This window comes from Loxodonta africana, chromosome 1, assembly GCF_030014295.1.
Source record: "Loxodonta africana isolate mLoxAfr1 chromosome 1, mLoxAfr1.hap2, whole genome shotgun sequence".
NCBI classification, from domain to species: Eukaryota; Metazoa; Chordata; class Mammalia; order Proboscidea; family Elephantidae; genus Loxodonta; species Loxodonta africana.
In genome coordinates, this window is record NC_087342.1 from 176,260,704 (window position 1) to 176,276,978 (window position 16,275).

General features: G+C 38.2%; 1 protein-coding gene across 8 annotated transcripts in view; it reads right to left on the bottom strand.

Moving 5' to 3' along the window:
* Nucleotides 1-16,134, bottom strand: part of TUBE1 (tubulin epsilon 1) — a 34,509-nt gene extending 18,375 nt beyond the window's left edge. The window contains exons 1-9 of one of the 8 annotated variants that reach the window (XM_003404284.4): nucleotides 16,013-16,134; nucleotides 15,839-15,912; nucleotides 14,721-14,773; nucleotides 11,759-11,816; nucleotides 9,223-9,338; nucleotides 6,315-6,436; nucleotides 5,584-5,771; nucleotides 5,187-5,362; nucleotides 582-722 (exon numbers count right to left, since the gene is read on the bottom strand). In XM_003404284.4, the coding sequence (XP_003404332.1) occupies nucleotides 582-722; nucleotides 5,187-5,362; nucleotides 5,584-5,771; nucleotides 6,315-6,436; nucleotides 9,223-9,338; nucleotides 11,759-11,816; nucleotides 14,721-14,773; nucleotides 15,839-15,912; nucleotides 16,013-16,037 (953 nt within the window). In that variant the 5' untranslated portion in view covers nucleotides 16,038-16,134. The other 7 variants (XM_010598412.3, XM_023542236.2, XM_023542221.2 and 4 more) reach the window with 7 other exon arrangements.
* Between the last annotated feature and the right edge of the window lie 141 nt (nucleotides 16,135-16,275).

The window sequence follows — 16,275 nt, forward strand, 5'->3', positions numbered from 1 at the left end:
TATATCTTAAGAGTGTCTTTCAAAACCACATTTTCTGTTAATTGACGTAAGTTTTATGCTGAAAAATGACACATACAGAAAACAAAGTATTGTGCAAATGATATATAGTGGCTACCACAGAGAGAAATATCTGAAAATCATCTACGGTGCTGGGGCTGTGATAAGAGTTTTAAAACACACTTATTTAATCTACACAATAAGCATATGAGGTAGGTACTCTGAATCTCATTTTTAGAGATGAGAAAACTTAAGAGTTTAAGTCACCTGTCCAAGGCCCTACAGCTAGTAAGTGACAGAATTATGATTCAGACTCACGTTTGTCTGACTTCAAAGACCTCAATCTTCTTCACTAAAAATTATACCTACTTAATTCTCATAAGACAAAAAAATTTAATCACTAATTTCAAATATTTTAGTGCATCTAATGGAAAAATGGCTGTCAACTGTATTTTTATATATTTCTCACAAATAAAAGGTATAAAATTAAGACATATGAAAAAATAACTAGAATTATAAACTTTTTTCCTCTTTATAAAAAATTCAGATTTTCAAGAAATTGGAAAAAAGTTATAATATCTTACCTTCGAGGGGGAATGTTAACATCTGCCAGTGTATACAGAGGCGTCAGGCTTGACACAAGATAATGAAGTTGGGGAAAAGGAACTAAATTCATGCTGATTTCATTAAGGTCCATATTAAGTGACCCTTCAAACCTTGAAGAGCTAAAAAGTCAACATTAAAACAAAGAGAAAGACTTTAAAAATGATACACTTTCAATGCAGCTCGATTTATTTTGCAGGCATTTTCTCGAATCCTTTTGTACACTATTCTTTAGCGCAGAATATATGCTTTTTTTTTTTTTTTTGGCTGTATTAGTGAAACTTAGCATCATGAACAATCACATATGGAGATATTTAAAATATAACACACAACTATATTGTTGTTTTTGTGTGCCGTCGAGTCAATTCTGACTCATAGTGACCCTGTACGTCCGAGGGTTTTCCTAGGGTGCAATCTTTAGGGGGGGCAGATTGCCAGGTCTTTTCTCCTGTGGAGTGGCTGGTGGGTTCTAACTGCCAATCTTTCGGTTAGGAGCCTAGTGCTAAACCACTGTGGTACCAAGGTTCCTTACAACAACTATAGCAATACTTATTTCTGGATTATCTGAAGTGTAACAAACATACTATTATTGTTGCTCATTATACGTATAAAAATATCTTATTTAAAACAGAGTTCATATTGAGTTAAGCTCATATACCAGTGCAGTTGCCACTCAGTCAATTCTGACTTATCTTGACCCCATGTGTTGCAGAGTAGAGCTGTGCTCCACAGGGTTTTCATGGCTGTGACGTTTTGGAAGCAGGTCACCACACCTTGAAGAAGGTGTCTTTGGGTGGGTACAAACTGCCAATGCTTTGGTTCAAAGTTGAGCGCTTAACTGCTTGCACCATCTACAGAGTCCATTAAATACATATTGTTGTTGTTGTTTCGTGCTGTCGAGTCGGTTCCGACTCATAGCAGCCCTACGCACAACAGAGCGAAACACTGCCCCGTCCTGCACCATCCTTACAATTGTTATGCTTGAGCTCATACTTGCAGCCACTGTGTCAATCCAACTCGTTGAGGGTCTTCCTCTTTTCCGCTGACCCTGTACTCTGCCAAACATGATGTCCTTCTCCAGGGACTCATCCCTCCTGACAACATGTCCAAAGTATGTAAGACGCACTCTCGCCATCCTTGCTTCTAAGGAGCATTCTGGTTGTACTTCTTCTAAGACAGATTTGTTTGTTCTTTTGACAGTCCATGGTAGATCCAATATTCTTCGTCAACACCACAATTCAAAGGCGTCAACTCTTCTTCAATCTTCCTTATTCATTGTCCAGCTTTCACATGCATATGATGTGATTGAAGATACCATGGCTTGGGTCAGGCGCACCTTAGCCTTCAGGGTGACATCTTTGCTCTTCAACACTTTGAAGAGGTCCTTTGCAGCAGATTTGCCCAATGCAATGCATCTTTTGGTTTCTTGACTGCTGCTTCCATGGCTGTTGATTGTGGATCCAAGTAAATTGAAATCCTTGACAACTTCAATCTTTTCTCTGTTTATCAGGATGTTGCTCATTGGTCCAGTTGTGAGGATTTTTGTTTTCTTTATGCTGAGGTGCAATCCATACTGAAGGCTGTGGTCTTTGATCTCCATTTGTAAGTGCTTCAAGTCCTCTTTACTTTCAGCAAGCAAGGTTGTGTCATCTGCATAACGCGTGTTGTTAATGAGATTTCCTCCAATCCTGATGCCCCATTCTTCTCCATATAGTCCAGCTTCTTGTATTACTTGCTCAGCATACAGATTGAATCGGTACGGTGAAAGAATACAACACTGACACACACCTTTCCTGACTTTAAACCAATCAGTATCCCCTTGTTCTGTCTGAACAACTGCCTCTTGATCTATGTAAAGGTCCTCATGAGCACAATTAAGTGTTCTGGGATTCCCATTCTCTGCAACATTATCCATAATTTGTTATGATCCACAGTCAAATGCCTTTGCATAGTCAATAAAATACAGGTAAATATCCTTCTGGTATTCTCTGCTTTCAGCCAGGATCCATCTGATATCAGCAATGATATCCCTGGTTCCATGTCCTCTTCTGAAACCGGCCTAAATTTCTGGCAGTTCCAGTCGATATACTGCTGCAGCCATTTTTGAATGATCTTCAGCAGAATTTTGCTTGCATGTGATATTAATGATATTGTTCTATAATTTCCACATTTGGTTGGATCACCTTTCTTGGGAATAGACAAAAATACCGATCTTTTCCAGTCAGTTGGCCAGGAAGCTGTCTTCCATATTTCTTGGCATAGATGAGTGAGCACCTCCAGCACTGCATCTGTTTGTTGAAACATCTCAACTGCTATTCCATCAATTACTGGAGTCTTGTTTTTCGCCAGTGCCTTCAGAGCAGCTTGGACTTCTTCCTTCAGTACCATCGGTTCCTGATCATATGCTGCCTCTTGAAATGGTTGAACATTGACTAATTCTTTTTGGTATAATGACTCTGTGTATTCCTTCCATCTTCTTTTGATGCTTCCTGCATCATTTAATATTTTCCCCATAGAATCCTTCACTATTGCAACTCGAGGCTTGAATTTTGTCTTCATTTCTTTCAGCTTGAGAAACACCAAGCGTGTTCTTCCGTTTTGGTTTTCCATCTCCAGCTCTTTGCACATGTCATTATAATACTTTACTTTGTCTTCTTGAGCCGCCCTTTGAAATCTTCTGTTCAGTTCTTTTACTTCATCAATTTTTCCTTTTGCTTTAGCTCCTCAACATTCGAGAGCAAGTTTCAGAGTCTCCTCTGACATCCATCTTGGTCTTTTCTTTCTTTCCTGTTTTTCAGTGACCTCTTGCTTTCTTCATGGATGATGTCCTTGATGTCATTCCACAACTCGTCTGGTTTTTGGTCACTAGTGTTCAATGCGTCAAATCTGGTCTTCAGATGGTCTCTAAATTCAGGTGGGATATACTCAAGGTCCTATTTTGGCTCTCGTGGACTTGCTCTGATTTTCTTCATTTTCAGCTTGAACTTGCATATGAGCAATTGATGGTCTGTTCCACAGTTGGCCCCTGGCCTTGTTCTGAGTGATGATATTGCACTTTTCCATTGTCTCTTTCCACAGATGTAGTCAATTTGATTTCTGTGTGTTCCATCTGGCGAGGTCCATGTGTATAGTCACCGTTTATGTTGGTGAAAGAAGGTATTTGCAATGAAGAAGTCGTTGGTCTTGCAAAATTCTATCATTCGATCTCTGGCATTGTTTCTGTCACCGAGGCCATATTTTCCAACTACTGATCCTTATTCTTGGTTTCCAACTTTCACATTCCAAAGACTAGTAATTATCAATGCATCTTGATTGCATGTTCGATGAATTTCAGACTGCAGCAGCTGATAAAAATCTTCTATTTCTTCATCTTTGGCCCTAGTGGTTGGTGCATAAATTTGAATAACAGTTGTATTAACTGGTCTTCCTTGTAGGCGTATGGATATTATCCTATCACTGACAGTGTTGTAGTTCAAGATAGATCTTGAAACATTCTTTTTCAGGACGAATGCAACATCATTCCTTTTGGAGTTGTCATTTCCAGCATGGTAGACGATATAATTGTCCGATTCAAAATGGCCAACACCAGTCCATTTCAGCTCACTAATGCCTAGGATATCGACGTTTATGCTTTCCATTTCATTTCTGACGATTTCCAATTTTCCTAGATTCATACTTCGTACATTCCAGGTTCCAATTATTAATGGATGTTTGCAGCTGTTTCTTCTCATTTTGAGTCACGCCACATCAGCAGATGAAGGTCCCGAAAGCTTTACTCCACCCACGTCGTTAAGGTCAACTCTACTTTGAGGAGGCAGCTCTTCCCCAGTCATCTTTTGAGTGCCTTCCAACCTGGGGGGCTCATCTTCCAGCACTATATCAGACAATGTTCCGCTGCTATTCATAAGGTTTTCACTGGCTAATGCTTTTCAGAAGTAGAGCCGGGTTCTTCTTCCTAGTCTGTCTTAGTCTGGAAGCTCAGCTGAAACCTGTCCTCCATGGGTGACCCTGCCGGTATCTGAATACCGGTGGCATAGCTTCCAGCATCACAGCAACACACAGGCCCCCACAGTACGACAAACTGACAGACACGTGGGGGAAATACATATAGGTCAATACTAATTTAATTATTCTAGAAACTTAACTAAATTCCTCAAGGGTCTGCTAAATACATTCTGGAATCTTGAATATAATAATGCCAAAGTAATCTTCTGGGCCAAAGTCAAGCATATCTTTTAGACCAGCTAATGAGGAAGTATAGATTAAGTGATTTAAAAGATTAAGATATTCCACAAAAAAAAAAAAAGTTTATTTTTACCTAACCAAGTGTTTCCCAAACTTATCTACCCCAAAATCTTTTATCATCTAACACCTATTAATATTCTATGAAATATACTTTGAGAAATACTGCTTTTCAAAAATTTCTATGACCTATCACTCCAAGGTTTAAAAAAAAAAAAATAAAAACAAAAGGATCCCCTAAAACTTAGAATAACTAAAAAAATACTACTACCTAGGCATGTAGAACAGTCAAAAGCACAGTGAAATTTCTAAAGCACCCTTAGTTATGCCAGCAATCTGATTACCTTGTGAGGTTGAGCAGCAGATTTGCCACAATGTTGTTCATTCCATCAAAGGGCTTTTCATGCCGCTTTTTTAAAGCCCCTGCACTTGAAGTAACCAGACTCTTTGGTTTCACAGTTTTACCCAACTTTCCAGAATTCATCATGATGTCAATTTTGCTAATGATGTCAAATAAAGACTTTTGAGGGAAAAATATTGGGAGAAGCTATTAAGAAGAGTGAACATAGATGACATTCTACTAGAAAGGAAAGAAGAGAAAGAAAAACAGTTTATATAGTTTTTCTCTAAAATGGGAGGGCTGAAAAGTAAAGAGGAACGAATGCCTCATATAAACACGTTAAGCATAACATGGGATTAAATGTATCTCAAAGTTGTCTATAAATCAATGTCATTTCTTACTTGATTGTCAATGGGCAACACACAGTCTGCGTGTTCGTTAAGTTCCTTCATTGCCAAGGTGCTATTATAAGGTGAGGTTATAACATCATCCTCACAAGAAGGATAAACTGAGGTCACAAATCTGTATACTTCTGGAAACTCATCTTCAAGCACCTTTAAAAGAAATGTGCCAAGTCCAGATCCTGTTCCTGAGGATAAAAATTTCAGAACAAAAACTGCATAAATGATTCAGAATACAATTGTGAGGCATTGTTTAGAAATTTAAAATATATGTTGTATTTGTAGATATGTATGTTAAAGTCTTAAATTATCAATTTGTTCCTGTGATTGTATATTATTAACTACTTTCAGATAAGGAAATGAAGACAACGTGGGTAGTGAGGCTTAAAATCCTGAATTCCATCTCTGGCTCTGACCATAAGGTTGGGTGGGCTTTCTATATTTCACTTTTTTCACATTTAAGTTTATACACATATACATACACACACACACATTACCAATAAAGAACTGGTTAAAAAGCAAAAAATTCAACTAAGACAGTGTTCAGTCTTCACTTGATGTTAAGCAATTTTATAATAAAAAGCTGTTATATATATACAAATATGTATATACATGAACATACAATAGTTCCATATTTGTCAAACATAGGTCTGCAATTAAAACTTATGCTTGCAAAATGAATTCCCACTTGTACTTTAACATTGTTGCAGGCAAACAAGTGAGTTACTTACCTCCTCCCATGGAATGTATTATAAAGAAACACTGCAAACAATCACACTGCTCTGCTGATTTTCTGAGTTTCTCCAAAATTTGTTCTCGGTAAAGACTGCCAAAAACATTGTGACCTACAGCCCTGAAAAAAAGAATACAGATTAAAAAAAAAACAAAACAAAAACTTACACTATTTGATTTTATAGTTTCTAAACAACTACATAAGGGTATAGAAAAATTTCAAAAAGTGCTTTTACGGGACTGTGAAATATATTCTATTTTATGGATTCATGACAGTAAGTCATATAATATCCCAAAAACACTGGATAGAAAATTTAACAAATATTATGTATCTATAATGCTCAAATATCTTGGCAATATAGCTCCTTATCAGTAGATTAATTAAACTACGGTTTTCTAAATTTTTTGTCTCTATCTTTTCCCTTAAGGTACAATTATAACACAAAAGACTTCAGTTACATACAGATTTGTCTCTTCATTTAAAATATACTCTGAATTGCAGTGGTTTTACAGATTAAAGAGCAGAATGTAGTTGTCATGGATTGAATTGTGTCCCCCCAAAATGTATCAGTTTGGCTGGGCCCTGATTCCTGGTATTGTGTGACTGTCCACCATTTTGTCATCTGATGTGATTTTCCTATGTGTTGTAAATCCTGCCTCTATGATATTAATGCGGGGGTGGTGAACAGCAGTTGTGTTGATGAGGCAGGACTCAATATACGGGATTCAATTTTGTCTTGAGCAGGTTCTTTTGAGATATAAAAGAGAGAAGCCAGCCGAGAGACAGGAGGACCTCATAACACCAAGAAAGCAGTGCTGGGAGCAGAGCGCTTCCTTTGGACCTGTGGTTCCTACGCGGAGAAGCTCCTAGTCCAGGGGAAGGTTGATGAGATGGACCTTCCTCTAGAGCCAACGGGGAGAGAAAGCCTTCCCCTGGAGCTGATTACCTGAATCTTAGACTACTTTACTGTGAAGAAATAAATTTCTTTTTGTTAAAGCCATCCACTTGTGGTATTTCTATTACAGCAACATTAGATAACTTGGACAGCACTCAATTAGAAAGACATTGACCACAAAAACTTTTGAACTATCCTAATCTGGCTTAAAATGTGAGAAAAACATTGGTCACATTATTACTAGATAAAATGGCACACAGTTAGAAAACAAGATACGAGGAATATCACAGCAAGCCTTCTTAACTGCAAAATTTCAAGCAGCATTATAAGAGTAATTTCACCACTCAATGCAGTCAGGTGTGACTCAAAAATCACACAGTAAAACCAAACAATAGTTTAGCTTAAACTAGCAAAGAAAGTCGGCTTTGAACACTTTACTCTTTTAAAAGCTACTTATATGAGATTAAATTGACAACAGCAGCTACAAAGATCAGATATGAAACTTAGAGGGCAGTGAGTTTATGTTAATGGAGGAGGAACAATTCAGAAAAGGAGGGTGAGAGTGGTTGTACAACTTGAAGAATGTAATCGAAGTCGCTGAATTATACATGTAGAAATTGCTGAATTGGTGTATGTTCTGCTGTTTATATTCTCAACAACAAATAAATTATTAAAAAATAAAGTTACGTAGTAAATTCCACAACAACTAAAGAAAAGCCAAGTGAGATGCAGTGTTAGGTGATCAGGTGGGCTCACTTATTCACCATAGAAGAAAACACTGAAGTCGTCAAGGATTTCATTTTACTTGTCTCTACAATCAACACCCATGGAAGCAGCAGACAAGAAATCAAATGATGTATTGCATTGGACAAATCTACTGCAAAAGTTCTCTCTAACGTGTTAAAAACTGAAGATGTCACTTTGAGGACTAAGGGGAGCCTGACTCAAGCTATGGCATTTTCAATTGCTTGATGCATGTGAAAGCTGTACAATGAATAAGGAAGACTAAAGAACTGATGCATCTGAGTTATGGTGCTGGTGAAGAATATTGCATATACCATGACTACCAGAAGAACGAACAAATATGTCTTGGAAGAAGTACAGCCAGAATGCTTCTTAGAAGTGAGGATGGAAGGCTTTATCTTACATACTTTGGATTTGTTACCAGGAGAAACAAGTCTCCGGAGAAGGACATCATGCTTGATAAAGTAGAGGGTCAGCAAAAAGAGGAAGACCCTCAATGAGATGGATTGACATAGTGGCTACAACAATGGGCTCAAGCATAACGACTGTGAGGAAGGTGCAGGGCCAGGCAGTGTTTCGTTCAGTTGTACATAGGTAGCTATGAGTTGGAACTGACTCAACAGCACTTAACAACAACACACATCAAAAGCCTGAGAGATTGGCTGCAAATAGTTAAAATAATGAGTACTAGATTTGCAAACAACAAGCAGCTACTACTTTTTTTTTTTTTTTAATAGCAAATAATACACTTTCATTGTAACTTTTCTTTAGTGGACTCTTCTTCCACTAAAGAGAAGTAACCATTATATATTTAAGGACCAACCACAGTCCTTATGCTGACTATGAATCCTGGGACAGGTCTTGCTTGTACCTCTGTATTAATTTTATTAAATTTGACTAATGTGAGAACTTACGATAAAGTCAAGTAGTACAGGTAAAAGAACAGTTTGTAAAGGTATTATATAACTATTGTCACTAGTTAGTATTACACGAGAATTTATTTACAAAGAGGAATTTGGAAAATTAATCTTTCCTTGATTCTTTTTTTTCAACTAGGAGTAAGAATAAATACATGCGGCTCCGAAGCACAGTGAAATGCCATGTTTATTGTGAGGCAATCATTTTTAAGATACAGATGATGAGCTGAAAGGCCTGCGGTTGTACGCGGTAAACTCATACCTTGCTTTCGTGCCAGCAGGACCTATTAAAAAGTTTTTTTTTCCTTTCCTAGGTTGACATTCAATTCTCATGTTCAGTATATTCTCACCAATTATTCCCTGAGCCAGAAATATCAGTGATGAGCTGCTTGCTATCAAATACATCTCTCAATGGTCCCTGTAGAATTTCATTCACCACTCCTTCCTCCATGTCAATCAAGACAGCCTGAGAAAGAAATACAATTTAATTAGCATATTTTCCTTTAGGAATAGTCACCCTGTAAATGAAAAAAAAAAAAATTTAGTTAAAAGCTGCATTGTTCTTTTTATTATTTAAGCTTAACCAAAATCTTTATGTAGGCTCTTCTGTAAGAATTATAAAAGAATTTCACTCTGCTGGATGAAGTCCACTTAAGAGCCAGATGTTATACTTTTATCCTATTCCAAAATGCCAAGTGGGGAAAAAAAGGAACCGAATAATCCCTTCAACTGAATGTCTAACAATCTTATTTGTATGCATATGTTACTATAAATTTCCTAAGAAATCAGGAAATATTATAAATTTCCTCAGAAATCTGGCAGGTAACCTTCACTAGAACATATTTCCAATAAACGTAACGTACACTGATGTATTTACTCACTAGGAACAACCATGCTGTTCTCTTATGAGTCACAGCCCAAAACTGTCCAATTCAAATCAGCAAACTTACTATTATGTGCAAGGCCAAGGCACTGGGTAGACTCAAAGATGACAACAGGGTCCTTTCCCCCAAGTAACCACACAATCTATTAACACAAATTTTACTGACATGGGGGATAATCTATATTACTAAAGAGAAAATGAGACTGTAAAACAAAATTAACCATGGAATGAAAAAACAGTCACAGCAAAAAGGCAGGAAGGAAGTATGACAAGATGTAAGCAGGAATAATCTGGCAGTAGGATTACGTCCCATCTCATTTGTATTTCACTTCCCATATTTTCTACAGTGAGACGGAAAAGTGGAAATGCAAAACAAATAAAAGCTGAAAAAGTATTCTGAAATAATCTTAACACCAACTGCCACAGAGCTGATTCAGACTCATGGCGACCCCATGTGTGTCAGAGTAGAACTGTGCTCCATAGGGTTTTCAATGGCTGACTTTTTGTAAGTAGATAGCCACGCCTTTCTTTTGAGGTACCTCTTGACAGAGTTGAACCTTCAACCTTCCGGTTAGCAGTTGAGCTGCATTAACTGCTTGCACTACCCAGGAACTCCTGAAATAACCTTAAGATACACTATGAAACTGTCTATTAACTCCTTGACTCAGTGTCACAGAGGAAGTGCTTGGTTTATGCACCTTTTTAGTCTTTGTGGCCATATAAATTTTAAGCACTTACTATATGCCACTGTTCTAAGTGCTTTAAATGTACCAAGAAGTTTAGTCCTCACAACTCTATGCATAAGTTCTACAATCACCTCCAATTTACAGATGAGGAAGGTGAGGCCTGTCGCGCTGTTGTTAGGTGCCGTGAAGTTGGCTCTGACTCACAGTGACCCTATGTACAACAGAATGAAACACTGCCCAGTCCTGTACCATGCCCACAATTGCTGTTACGCTTGAGCCCATTGTTGCAGCCACTGTGTCAATCTATCTCATTGAGCATCTTCCTTTTTTTCATCGACCCTGTACTTTACTAAGCATGGTGTCCTTTTCTAGGGACTGGTCCCTCAAGATAACACGTCCAAAGTATGTGAGATGAAGTCTTGCCATCCTTGCTTCCAAGGAGCATCCTGGCTGTACTTCTTTCAAGATAGATTTGTTCGTTCTTTTGGCAGTCCATGCTATATTCAATATTCTTTGCCATAACCACAACTCAAAGGCATCCATTCTTCTTCGGTCTTCCTTATTCACTACCCAGCTTTCGCATGCGTATGAGGTGACTGAAAACACCATGGCTTGGGTCAGGCACATCTTAGCCTGCAAGGTGACATCTTTGCTTTTTAACACTTCAAAGAGGTCCTATGCAGCAAATTTGTCCAATGCAATGCATCCTTTGATTTCTCGACCACTGGTTCCATGGGCATTGATTGTGGATCCAAGTAATATAAAATCCTTGACAACTTCAAACATTTTTCTATTTTTCATGAAGTTGTTTATTGGCCCAGTTGTGAGAATTTTTGTTTTATGTTTAGATGTAATCCATACTGAAGGCTGTAGTCTTTGATCTTCATGAGTAAGTGCTTCAAGTCTTCACTTTCAGCAAGCAAGGTTGTGTCATCTGCATAATGCAGGTTGTTATTTACCATAATGAGGCTGGATCCATGCTTTGTATGGGGAGTAATTACCTGTTGCAAATAAACTTTCCAATATATTTAAATGAAAATTTAACCTGCATTAGTATTTCATATTCTTAAATAAGAAGGTTCTTTTTGTTAGTATTTATCTAGAAATCTAGTTCCCCTAAAATATGGTGTTTTTACTCGAAATACTTTCCTCCAGTTTTGGGTAGACACAAATGCCCAATTAAAGAGTCTGGCATAACTTTCTATTAAATGGAGCTTAGTAAATAGTTTGTTTTTTATTGAAGAAGTTAAAATTTTATTCTCATAACAGCTTATCTTAAAGAGACATGCAATATAAGAATTCAAATGTGTTTCTTACTCGTGCTTTTAAAGTACGTATTTTTCCCTTGGAAATACTGCCACCCTCACCAACCACTCTGAAAGATAAAAAAATGAGAAAAGGTTATAAGGTCTTCTGTAGTTAACAGTTTTATCAGGTCATACAGTTAACTTCCATTTATGTAAGCTGGTTATAGGACAGGTAAGGCAGACCCAACAGTCACTCTTGTTCTCCATTGCTTATTTCCCATTAGGGTGAAAGTGAGGTATTTATTTCCCCCCAAGCTTTCTTTGTAGTAATGCAATTATCTCATAATCCAGTTTTGGCCGATGACAAAGAGGTATACTTGGAAACTTTTCTGGTAAGAAGGACCAGGTGCAGCTGTTGCCAACCTTCGCCTGTTTTCTTGCCTTGAACACGAACATGGATGTGACTCCTGGAACAAATTTCTTGTAGTCATGAAGTGACAAACACAATGTTGAAAAGCCAATACGGCAAGAATGTTAGAATAGGTAATATCTGGGTCTTTGAGGCACTCCTCTAAACACAGAATACTCTACTTCCGAATTTCTTGTGAGGTAACTAGATGTCTTTATTGCTTAAACCACCATTAGTCAAGTTTTCTTCTGCAGTCAAACACACATCAACTGGTGTATCGTTATACCACTGGGTCTCTAAGACTATTCTGAGAATTTCATGTTGAAATAAGTTAGCTAAGTACCTAAATCTATGACCGAACATAGGTCAATATAGTTCACGAGAAGCCAGAATATGCAAAAGGAAGCTGAATTGAGCATAGATGATGCTGTGGGTAAGGGGCTGGCAAACTATGGTTCTTAGGTTACTTTCCTTCATAAATAGAGTTTTACCGGGACATAGATACGTGTGTTCATTTATGTATTATCCACGACTGCATTCACATCACAATGGCAGAGTCAAGTAGCTGCAACACAGACCTTAAGGGCTGCAAAGGCTGAAATATTTACTGTCTAGCCCTTTGCAAAGGTTTGTCAACCTCTGGTATAGGTAAGTTCCTTTATACTATTAAAAAGCTATGAAAATATCCTCAAAAAATATGTAAGTGTACATGATGTGGTTTTATATTTGAAAAAGACTTTTATTACCAATATCTGGAACAGATGCAATATATGTTGTCAATACATGGACACGCTTCTTTCCTGGCCTTCCCAAATTTGATATTGGGGCAATAAGACCAAACACTGTAGATTGGTGTGTAGTATATAAAATCGCACTGGGTTTTTTTTGGGTATATAAAATCACCTTATTTGGAGAAAACTGCTTGCATGCTGAGTCTCAACTATGTAATACTCAATGAAAAGTGGCCATCCAGAAAGGAAGGGTTGGGGGTAGTGACTATAGTTAGCAAAAGAGGGACCTAAAAGCATTATAAAAACAAATCTGAGTAGCATCTCTCTTAATAGCTTTTAGAGGAGAAGGTGTTCTGGTCCACAATCAAGAAGGAATCTAATCTATGACAGGTATCTCCATATAATAAAGATAGATGACCTCTGTCATTAACGAAATATATCTAATTTCCCTTGGTGTGATTATTATGTAGCTTTCCAGGTAGATTTCTCACAGAAGAGAATGTACCTATGATGGAAAATGTGTATCTAGTGTTTTTCAGTTATAGTTTTACAGTCAATTAGTAAATTGACTTTTCTGCATTTTAACCTCATTCTCTCAGAGTTTGGTTAATCTGACTGTACTCAAGAGCAAGGGACCTATTCTCCTGGTGCCAAAAATAAGATTTCTGAGTTTGTAGTCCTGAGGGCCAGGCTTTGGAATTCACCAAAGAAGAAGGGACTAATTGGCCTTCTCTAGGAAATAACTGCCTGCAAGAAATATCTAGCCAACTAATACAAACTAAAATTGAAATTTTTATTGGACTACATTAAAACCTGATATTAACGTATTTTTCAGTTAAAGCCCAGCGTTGTTTAGTTTTATGAGATACTTAGAAAATTCATACAACATTCACTAATCAGATTTTAGCAAAGCAAGTGTTTAAATAGAACACCCAGCTATTATTGGGCATGTGTTATTTCTAAGTTTAAAAAAAAATAGGCTGTCATGATTTTCATGGCAATACTAAGAATTACCCACATTACTGGTAGTCACCTCCTCCCCAGTTCATTTAACCAACACTGCTAAAAAAGAAGTGACATCTCATTTCACTCTGCCTTTACCTTCTCCTTCACTGGTTGTGGCTGATGGAACATATCACACTACGTAGTCAAAATCTGTTATTATTGTAATTGCTTGAACACATTACCAATAGTGAATAAAACATATCAGAAAATTAAAATTCTTTTAGAGAATCAATGCTTTTTTTCCCTTTGTTTTGTCTGTGGCAAGGCTGGAAGGGAAATATGATAAAAATCAACATTATCTTTACACAAAATCTGAGTTTAAAAGGTAATTCAAATCAAAACTAATCAACTATAATTTTATTTCCCCCTCCATGTATTTGATGATTTAATACTTAAAGCTTTGAACAAACCCTGAATGTCAGTTTAAATGACTGTTTCAGATAAAAGATATGATACTTACATATATTCTTTATTAAATAAACAAATGTAATCTGATAATCTGTTTTCTCCTTTCTAGCATATTCTATTCACACAGCAAATATCCTGGGCCATAAATATCAGAGAAAAGTAAATGATACATTTTCCTTTCAAAAGTTTACCATCAACGGATGCCTCAAAAAGATATCCTCAGTGAAAAATTTCTGCCTGCCTTTATTTCAAAGTTAAAAAAAAGTCATGCTAAAGGTTTTGTTTAACATGGCTTCAACAGAAAAACTGTTGTCCTGTTCTGCAGAATACGCTTTTGGTAATGGGAAAAACAAACAAAAAGCCAGCAACCTTCTTCACAGTTATCAGCTGTTTTTTTTGTCCTTCGTCTTTGAAGGCTGCTCTCCTAACGTACTGACAGTAAAGGTTCATCACGCTGACAGACTTTAATCCCTTCTTACCTGGTATCCACATTTCTAAAGAAGCTGCTTATTGCCTCGTCATAAATTCCTTTCTAAAAAGAAAAAATGTATTTATAACATTTGACAAAGTAGTTTTTTATAATACCACAATATATGTAATATCAGATTTGTAATTTTAATATCCCACTTGTAATGGCTTTGTTAAGAGCCAGGGTGGTGCAAGCAGTTTGCAATCAACTAACTGCTAAACTAAACAGTGGCAGTTGGAAGCCACCCAGTGGCTGATTTTCAGACATAGATTGCCAGGCCCTTCTTCCTAGTCTTAGTTTGGAAGTTCTGTTGAAATCTGTTCGGCATCACGGCTACACGCAAGCTTCCACACGTTGGCTGGTATCAAACCTGGTCTCCTGCATGGAAGGAAAAAAATCTACCACTGAACCACCAATGTAGCTACGACAAGAAAAAGCATATGTCACAAGATGCTTAGCCTGATTCTTCCAATCTCCTCATAGAGGAGAATAAACGCCAGGAGATCTATGGATTAAGTACAGAAAAAAAGTGTTAAAGAATTCCCCCAGAGGACTATACGCAGGTGCATCAAATGAGTTTTCTCTGAATTCTCGGTGGTAACTTTAAAAGGTGATGGTGAAAATGAGAAATATCATACCACACGTGTTCCCTATTTTACAAGTACTTTCACATATACTACCTCATTGATCTTCACAAGAACCCTGGTAAAGATGAGGACCCTGAGAATTAGGAAAACTATTTATAAACCATGGTCCCCGTCCCAGTGTTCTTTTTAGTCCGTCTCTAACGCAAATATTGAAACCCTGGTGGCGTAAGGCTGCTAACCAAAGGTCGAGTAGTTTGAATCCACCAAGGCGCTCCTTGGAAACCCTATAAACAGCAAAATAACCAAACCCTGGGCAGTTCTATTTCGTCCTACAGGGTCACTATGAGTCGGGATCGACTCGACCGCAACGGGTTTACGGGTAACGCAAATACCCGTTTAAACACCAAATATCTTCTTTACAATGAAAATCCCATCCAATTTACATCGGTCAGATAAAAGCTCAAATAGAGCTTTTCTTCATTTGTTGAAGGAGCCTCAGTGACAGGCGGGGTGGAGGAGGGGGCGCTCCGGGAGCCGGTACCTGGTTGACCGCGGCGTGCTCCCTCAGCGCCAGGTCCCAGAAGCAGCAGCCGATCTGGTTTCCGCACTGTCCGACTGTGGCCAGGAGAGAGGAAGGAGACAACGGACATTAGGCGGCGAACAAGGCCTCTCGGTTGTAGGGCGATCAGGGCCTCACCCTCTCCGCGCAGCTTACCCTGTACGACCACCGATTGGGTCATGCTGCCGGGAGGTTCGCAGCAGCCCGCGCCGGCTTTCGCATTTCCCCCGCCACCAACGGTGTTCTCCGAGGGGACGGGGCGGCCGTAAGTCACGCCGCGCCGCAAGTCGCTGCCGTCGCCAAGCGCTCCTCTAGGCTCAGGCTACAACTTTCCACAGGAAGGCGGTGCGAGTGCACTTGCGGTTCGTCGTTACCATAGCGACTGGGTCTCTGACCGTAGATCCTCGCTGCTTTGTCAA